At 40.9% G+C, this 9190-nt stretch overlaps 1 protein-coding gene across 1 annotated transcript in view; it reads right to left on the reverse strand.

The window, feature by feature from the left end:
- The window catches only part of PRICKLE1 (prickle homolog 1 (Drosophila)), an 8177-nt gene extending 1675 nt beyond the window's left edge, over positions 1 to 6502 (reverse strand). The window contains exons 1-6 of the mRNA XM_010281456.1: positions 6371 to 6502; positions 4018 to 4131; positions 3036 to 3173; positions 2335 to 2538; positions 1592 to 1778; positions 588 to 1451 (exon numbers count right to left, since the gene is read on the reverse strand). Of these exons, the coding sequence (XP_010279758.1) occupies positions 588 to 1451; positions 1592 to 1778; positions 2335 to 2538; positions 3036 to 3173; positions 4018 to 4131; positions 6371 to 6502 (1639 nt within the window). The remainder of the gene's footprint in view (positions 1 to 587; positions 1452 to 1591; positions 1779 to 2334; positions 2539 to 3035; positions 3174 to 4017; positions 4132 to 6370) is intronic.
- Positions 6503 to 9190: the final 2688 nt, after the last annotated feature.

The raw sequence follows: 9190 nt of genomic DNA on the forward strand, positions 1-9190 counted from the left end.
CACACAGAGACACTTGCACATCTGACTTTTATCCCTTTGGCTAATTTCAATCTCGTTTGACACGGAGGTTCACAGAAGTGGATTATCAGTTTCTCTTTAGTCAATGGAGAAAGACAACCTCATAAACCTCGTTTCCTAAGGCAAAGAAGGTTACCATCCTTTCAGATTTTCTACATATTTTTACAAGCAAACCAGGAAATTACCTGAAGTGTTTTGCAGATTATCTTTAGTATTATCCTAGTACATAATGCAACTTCTTGTACTTAAGGTATGGAAAAAAAATAATGTTCACTTGCTTAAAGCAGTGGTTTGTATATAACAAACGCATGGTTCAAGACCATTCTTACTCTGTTTAACATTATGGAAAGAGAATTCGAAAGGAAAGGAGAAGAATTTAGATAGAATTTAGGTAGCAGAAATGTATCTTGTGGAAGAATATGCGCTTGATAAAAGCTATTGCCTACTTTACACGCATCCCGTGCTACTAAAGCTTTTTAGAAATCACAGATAGGGAAAGTTCAGAATACCCCAACATGGATGCTTTGGCTGACCTCTCCATCAAAACCAGTCATTTTCCCCCCCATTACCTGTTATGTTAGACAAAGCCAAAGAATCCATTGAGTCCCGAACACTTTGTTCTTGCTGTTTCAGGTCAGACAAACATTCAAGTGAACCTCCATACCATGGTGTCTGGTCGTGTTTGTATCCTGATGCCCCATGTTCCATGTCTAGCTCCTGGATTTTCCTGCTGCTGGCAGGGCCTGGGTGGCTGCCATAGGCAGAGTCACCCAAGCCGTCTTGTGACTGGGCCCAGTACATGTCTGATTGATACTTCTTACTTGCTAGGCTTGGATTATTTTTTTTCAAGTCCAATTTGCTCTTGACCATGCTATCAGAAATCCAGTGTTCACTTGATCTAATGTCCACTTCAGCGGGCTGCTGGAAGAGGCTTTTATCACCAAACTTCAGAAGAAGTTGAGTCATGTAGTCTTCATGTTCAGCCCATTCTTCAGGGTCTTCAGGCATTTCTTGTTCTACTCTTCCTTTCCAGAAATCTTCATTAACAAAGCTTGCCTCTTCCCTTGAAAGGCTTAAGTCATCCAGCTTACGAGAAAGAGTATCATCAGCATTGCCTGAAAGGCCAGGAAATTTGTAATTGAGAGCCGGCGACAGGAGGAGAGACTGGCGACACTGGTCAGCTGACCGGCTGCTTTTTCCCATACGAACACTCCTCCTGGAATCTCTGGATCGAGCAGACTGAAATGCAGAATCAGAAGAGTCGGAGGCATGAACATCCTCGCCCAAGCTGCAGGTTTTTGAACAGTAAATCTGTCCTTGCTTTGGAAGGAAAGGGCAGCCAAGCAAAGATGTCTTGCACTGAGCACAAGAAAAGCAAGTCTCTGTGGCATGCCAGTGCTGTCCGTCATAGGTCATCTGAGCATGGTCAACACCTAGAATGGGAGAAAAAGCAATGCTTTGGGTTTCTCTAGAAAAATCACTTGCACCATTGACAATTCTGGGATATGAAGTGATTTCATAACTTGGCTTTCCCTTAATTTGTAAGTTTAATGCTCAAGACGGACATACTTACCAATGTGTTCCCCACAGGTCTCACAGTATTCTGCGTAAAGAGATTCAAAACAGTTACAGCAGAATGGTCGCCCATCCTTCATGATGTATCTCTGTCCACCCAGGATTGTTTCACACTCGAGGCAACAGAAGTGCTTCATGTGCCAGTGGCGACCCTCAGCTTCTGTACACTCATCAGCAAAAATGATCTTTTCAGAGATAAAAAGTAAACTTTTAGTTAAAGTGGCCAAAACCTCACCTTGGGACTTCGAACAAGCAAAACATCCTACTTGTGCAGTTCACACGCTAGATTTATTTTTTATTTATCTGCCTTTTGAATACAAAGGTAGAGACAACAATCTCCCGTAACAACTGCAGCATTTCCTTAAACAGGAAAAAATTAAGAAAAACTGTACTTTTTAAAGCAATTAAATGAGAACATAAGAACTCAACAATTAAAGAAGCTGCTATCAGGATGATATTTTGGAATATTTGTACAGATCCTTTTTCTAATTTAATCTACAAGATTCAATTCTAAATACAAACAGGCATGTGCTCTCTAAATACCATCACCTTGCTTGTAATATTGCCGATTTGACAAGAAATTAAGCACCTCTCAGCTTTCAAACACATCTATCTATGCATCAGGGTCCTTACTTTTTAAGTGAATGCTTATGAAGTTATTAATTGCCCAAATAAGCGATGCAGCTTGTTAACGGAACAACAGTAGCCATGTAGATTGTCCGTAAAATGTGAATTACTTACCTCATCACAGGCTGAACATCGAGGTTTGAGAAGTTCAGCGTGGTGTCTGCCACAGTGAATTTTTCCATCTTGGTAGAAGTAGATAAGGTCAACGAGTAGCTCATTACACGTGAAGCACACAAAACACGAGGGATGCCAGCACACACCAGGCCCAGCTCTCGAGGCAAAAACCGCAACTTCACCGCCGTTTACTTTCATACCACACTAGGAACAAAACCAGAAAGTGAACACACTTCCCATCCCAAGCTACTAGCTTCTACCAGTTAAACTAAGTTAAAATACCAAACCCAATATGCAGGTTTTATTCCAAAATTCTGACAAGAGGGAAAAAAATATTCTCAATTTTGGTCTAGAAAAACTCAAAATCATCAAAAATATTTTTGTGAATAGAAGTTTATATTCTACATAATAACATTTTTAAGCATATGCCTGTTTTTCATTTGTCCTTACTTTAGTACAAGTCAGCAACAGGTTTTATTGAGTAGAAAATATATCAAAGATTCAGTTCATTCCTAGTATCAAAGCTTGTGTTTTGCTTAAGCAAGCACTACCTTCTTTCTACTTACATGCAGTTTCAAAAATATTCCTGGGGGTTTTTTTGTGTTCAGACATAGACAGAGATAAGCTTACATGGAATTTTGAGATACTGTGGTTTTACATTACTCAGCCTGCTAGCTGGCTTGTGGCACCAGCAGTATTACCTGTTCGCAAACCGCATGCATCACTGCTCTTGAGAGTAGTTTAATGGTGCCTCGGCCAAGTGCCTCCTTTTTGCGCTGAGAACTGAACATCTGCAATTCCTTCTTTTCTTCTTCACTTAAAGACTGGCAGTATCTCACCTTCCCGTGAAAACGCAGAACTTATTTTAGATACTGAGCTTTTAAAGTAACAGATTAATAAGTAAATGCATATGTGCAGGAAATTCATCAGGCATGCTGGCAATCATCATTAAACTTTCCAACTTGTCTTGTCTACCATCTTAATATTTAGCTAATATGGCATAAAACAAAAGTAGTCTGGAGAGAGATTTTGCATTACAGGGAAGAAAAAAAACCCCTACCATGCTACACAAAGAAGTTGTCTAGAAAAGAAGTAAGATTTTAAAAAGCCAAACCAAAACCTGCTGTCCTCCTAAAATAATGGAATGAACCTCAATCAGCCGTAACATTGTCCTTTAGATTTATGGTTAAGTGCCCACAACTAAGTATTGCAGTATACACAAGATCTCAAGTATTGACACCCCCGCCCCCTTTCCTTACAAAGAGCTTGTTTGTTATTTCCACTTCTACTCCAAATTACACCGCATATCTGAGATGCAAACCTTTTACTATCACAAAGCATCCTTTCTGTGCGCTACAATGCAATTCCAGGAATTCGTAGGTTCCTGGTAATTGGTGGGTGGCTGCAAACACTGTAAAACCAACTTGTGTTAAGTTTATTGCAGTGACAGCAGCCTCCCCAACAAGCAAAGGCAGCGTCCTCCCAGACAGCCCTTATCTGCACCCAGCCCAGCCCGACAGCCGAACAATGGACGCGGTGTACGCACCGCGCTGCTTTACGGGTCAGATGCCACCGTAGGCCACGCTTTAGGCTTGCAATAAATACACAGGTAGGTAAACCCTCCACGTAAAAGCCGCCGGGGAGTCCCAAGCCCTGACAGCGCATCCTAAATTCTGTCTTTACCTCATTATCGTGGGGTGGCAGCTGGTAGAGCAGTTGTTTAATTCGGTGTTTCTCTCCAGGGCTGTTAACGTAAGGGACCTTCTCCTCCGGCAAGCAGGCAAAATACAGCTGGACCTGACCAGGAGGAACGCAGAGTTCAGATCGAGGGACACGTGCCACCCAAGCACCGCAAGCGTCCTTCAGCTACTGCTTTATCTCGGGTCTCACTTACGAAGGAAGAAGGCTACGCTACATTAGACCCGTGACAGGGTTTGTGCTGAAAATACGAGACCCAGCTCAGCAAACTTGAATTGTCTCTGATAAAACTAGCACCCAGCTGCTGAATTGCTTTTCTGGAATGCAATTTGCAGTGACAATTGGGGGGGTATCATAAATTATGCACATTTAATGTTCTCATTATTCCCACCCCCTTCAGGGCTGGTCAACAGCCCCGTGGAAATTCCAAGTTTCCCTCTGCAATTTACCACACAAGGCATGAAGCTTTCCAGAAAACAGCCACTATATAAACAAATTTAATTTGCTCTCTGCGTTTTACACATTGTTGAGACAAAAGCTGTTTTGTAGTCTCCTGCTGATCAGGTTCACCCACAGCATCAGCTTTCATTGCTTCCATGTGGGCTTTGGTAAGAAGGTGGAAACATCCTTCCCTTGGGAGGAGGCTGAATCCAGCCACGTTTCAATCAGATGCAAATTAACTATGAAATTTTCACAGGCTGCACGTTTTTGATAAAGAAATCAGTATTAGGTGTACACACCTATCAATCTTCACTTCACCCCCCAAAAAAAATTATGACAGGAAAGCTGTAATGAACACTATGACAAAGTCCAATGGCAACAAATATTTTTGTGGAACAGCTTACAGATTTATTGTTTTTCCTATGCAGTTTCCAGCTTGTCACAAGGCCTGGGGCTGTAAATAAGAGCCGACTATTGGCAAAAATATTACTTGCCATCCAGATTTAAATAATACTCAGGTCAACAGCTTATTACTGTGCAAGACAGATGAAAAAGAAGCAGTAATCAGTCACTGGACTCGGGAAGCAATCAAAATTATATAAGAAAAGTTGTACAAAATATGACTTGGTCTTCATTTAACCAAAATTTAAACATCAGAAGTGAACTGTAAGCCCACTTACTACTGACTGTACTGCAAGAAGCTGCAGGGAAAGATAACAACATGCAGTAAGAAGTGAAGCTTCCCTTTTTCACAAGTTTATTGTGCTGTTCTCAAAATAAGTCATTCTTCTTGGAAAAAAATATTTAGTGAGTTTGAGCCAGCTGCTTTATGAGGATATTTTAGGGCATTTGATTGTTCTGGCAGAACGTTAGCTTGCTGTTTGCCTTTAGGTCTGATTCATCAGAATTCTTATATATGCTTAAGTAAGTGATAAAAAGATTTTCCCTAAAAATAGCTCATTATTTGCCATTCCTGATGACTTGTTACTTTATTCCTGATTAAGAAAATCTCTGCATAGCAAAAAGGAGACAGCTTCTGCACCTTTCTAAGTATGGACTGCACTAGCTTGCCAGCTGAAGGAGGGTTGCTCTGCCTCCGTTAGTAGATGCTACAAAGCCACTCTGTCCATTTAACACTGAAGTCTGAGCTTGGGATATTACCAAGTACACAACTTCAGAACAGTTGCAATCAAGTAAATGAATACCAAGAGAGGTTCATTTTGATCTCCCATAGCAACTTGCTCATCAATAGTTTCACTTTTATTTCCGTTACCATAATGTTATAGCAGATAAAGAAGAAAGGGGAGAAGGGAAGGAACAGCCCAACCAACCCACGACCGTCAGCTCCAGAGACCGTACAAGAGAAATCTTGGCATGAACAAATGGCAGCCATACAACTATTTAAACAAGCGTAAAATACATTACTACTTGTCACAGTGACAGAACACTTTTGTTTATGTGCGCTGTAGTAACGTACATGTTCTAGATGTCAAATGCCTAATTATTTAAAGAGTTGTCCAAGTGCAGTGAAGTACTGGCCAAGTAGCACAATGCCACGAGGTATGCCATAAGCCTTAACTTAACCTAATAACTTATTTCAGGAGGGAATCAAATTTCTATGCTGCTTTTAGACTTAATAATACATACCTCTGTGGCATATATTTATTGAAAAATCTTGACTGGGAACTTTTTTTGGAACATAAAACTCCTTGGTGTTGAGGATTTTAAGCTCCCTAAACACAGCCTCATTGGAATAGGAAACAAAACACGAAGTGTTCTAGACCAGTTTAAGTTTTATGCGTTACAAGAATTTAATAAGACTTGCAGAGGAAGTGTATCGCTCCCTTAAACAGTCCTTACACGGCTTATTTTAAAAACACAGAAGCACAGTTGGTACCTGCTCTGGTCTGAGGCCTGGGGGGACCCAGGCGTATTCTTCCAAGGCGCAGCCAGAGTCATCATCAGATGTTGAGCTTCGCTGGCATCCGAAAACGAGATTGTTGGCTTTGGGCTCCATCTCCAATGGCATAAATGTGAAGTGTTAAATATTTCAGCTGCAGCTCATCAAGCAATTGATCTGGAAGAAGAGATTAACAGAGCTTTAACAAAATTTGAACATGCAACAACTAATTATCAGTTTAAATGATCTTACAACAGTTTAGTATTCTTTGAGTTGCCCAGAACAGTAAATGATTGAAGTGTCATTAAAACTTGCTACAAGCAATTCAAAAGTGCTTAAAAGAGTTATGAAAATAAAACTACTCAAGAAAAAGATAACTAGACACACACTACCATGTTTGGCAACCACAATGTATTTCAATATTAACACTTGCCAGCTTTTACACTTCTGCTTGTTTCACATCACAGGTTATACGTAGGCATATCTAGGAGGGACTCACTGAACAGGTATTAACAAAAGGAACAACAGCTGCTCCTCCTGAAGTCATTACTACCACCAATCTAGTAACACAAAAGACATGACAACCGCTTGTCAAAAACTAAAGAAATTGTTGGGGAAAGACTGTTGTGCAAGTAGCGTCCCGTTTTTCACAAGGTAGGCACAGAGCAGTGAGTGTGTGCTGGATTCCTCCGAGAACTTTGTTTTAGCTGTCTCGGAGTGGAAGGGCGTTGGTCCAGTTGAATATCTGAAATCCAATTATGCCAGATTAGGCTCTGTAAAATGCATCATGATTGTTCTGTTAATTTAAAACCCTACAGGGAGATGCTTCTGTTGATTCATGAAGCCTGCAAAGCTTAGTATCAGCGGGATCATTTTCAGTCACAACTGGCAAAGAAGGCTCTCACCAACATCCGTAGCATTCTGCAGTAAAAAACTTACGAAGATAAGTATCTTACATTAATTCTAGCAGAAGTTCTTCAGTAATTCAGACCATGAATGTCAGTGAAATATAGATAACCAAAAGCAGAGAGGGTGTATCCTACCGTGACAGACATCCTGACCACTGGGTTTAGAAACAAGCTTGGTTTTTTACAGTACAACATTACACATGAACAGTGCCTTCCCCTTTTTAGGCAGTTCTTTCACCTATTCATCTAAACACAGCTTAAATTTTGTCAGTAGTAGATCTGAGCTGTAGAAAATGTTAATCTCCTTGACATATAACCTTGCTGGTGGGTCTAAAGGGGAGAGCAATTGAAAAACTTCTGGTGGGTCCCACATAACATTTCCAGTCTCATCACCATCATATTAGAGAAAACAAGTTGCTGCTAGATCACAGGTGGAAGAAAGATTTAAGACCGCGTACCCAAGTATTCTGCTAGTTCCTCAACAGGAGTTTCTCCTCCTTCAAGCGTGAGGCACTGGTTAGTGCCAGTATCTGTTGATTCAGTATGTAAACCCAAACCTGCTCCATAAAAAGTGGCCACATGCATCCAAAGCTACCAACTCGGAGAAATTACGATATTTGATGACATTCATCAAATGACAGTATATCTATCCCTGTTTTCAATACGTCTATACATTCCCACACCCAATAAAAAGAGATGGGATTACTTAACTCTTCCAGTGGGCTAGTGCTCAAAAAAGTTACCTTGTTTGTTAACTTTACCTTCTGGCTCAAAAACATACACTATTTTTGCTGCACTGCTAAGATGCCAACACGCTTCTGTTGCACTGCATAGCTTCACTACAGTAATGATGAAAGGTTCATTTAATATTTGCTGGGGCAAGCAAACCTGCCAACCTCCTCTTTGAGGACAGGCTATTTCTACAAAGCTTGTGAGTTGTCAGGCAAATTTCTGAAATCCTACTCTATCTGAACAACTAACTTTTGTGAGCAAAACAGCTTCTGAGCTCAGCATCACCCTATTACAATCTCGGTCAAGGAAGGTGAGTAAAACCAAACTCAATCCTAAAAGCTCAATCCTATATGTTTAAAATAGAAAGACAGACATCCTGGTGCATACTAGATCCCTTGAATTAGTTTCCATCAGAAACAAATGGTAAGACAAATGATACAAAACTGTTTCCCCTCTCCATGTACTAGTGGAAATGAAGTCGAGCGTCAGGTGTGTTTCTGTTATTGCTTCTATAAAACTGGGGTGCGAGGAAGGAGAGATAGAGGAATACTGTGATGCAGCTAAGAAATCATTCCTGCAAAAAAAGGCAGCAGTGCTCACTGTCGCAGACGGACGGGGATGCTCAAATTGGCAGCTTGTCCCCCGCATCTTAAGTATAAAATCACTATGAGTATCACGGAGAAGCCCAAGTCCTTCCAGCATGATCTTAGCAGCAGATGAACTGTTTTATAATTTCCCTTCAGAAAGAGGTAGGTATCTGGTTTATAACAACGTACCACTCACCGACGCCTAAGCTGGTATTTCTAATTCTTACAGCATTGCAACACAAGAACCTGCGTTCGTCAGATTGTCACTTTTCAAGAACCCAACCTCAACCGCACCGTGGAAAGCAGATCTGAAATGCAATTTAAGGCAAAGAGACAGGTTGAGCTCTGGCTGGGCACTGGAGCAGGGTGTACCCCTGGCTCGCTCACACGACACCCGGCACTCATAAGCACACAGGTAATTGAGTGATTGCTTCATACTGATTGCTCAAAAATCTAAGATCAAAGATTGTTCTCACTAAGATCAAAGATTAACTTCTCTTGACTTACTTTCTTCTCTTGAAAGACAAGGAAACAACCCAAAATCTGGCGAATGATGACGTGTTAACTCTTCTGAGGATTTCTGAATGCTA

This window comes from Phaethon lepturus, unplaced genomic scaffold, assembly GCF_000687285.1.
Source record: "Phaethon lepturus isolate BGI_N335 unplaced genomic scaffold, ASM68728v1 scaffold46560, whole genome shotgun sequence".
Taxonomy (NCBI): domain Eukaryota; kingdom Metazoa; phylum Chordata; class Aves; order Phaethontiformes; family Phaethontidae; genus Phaethon; species Phaethon lepturus.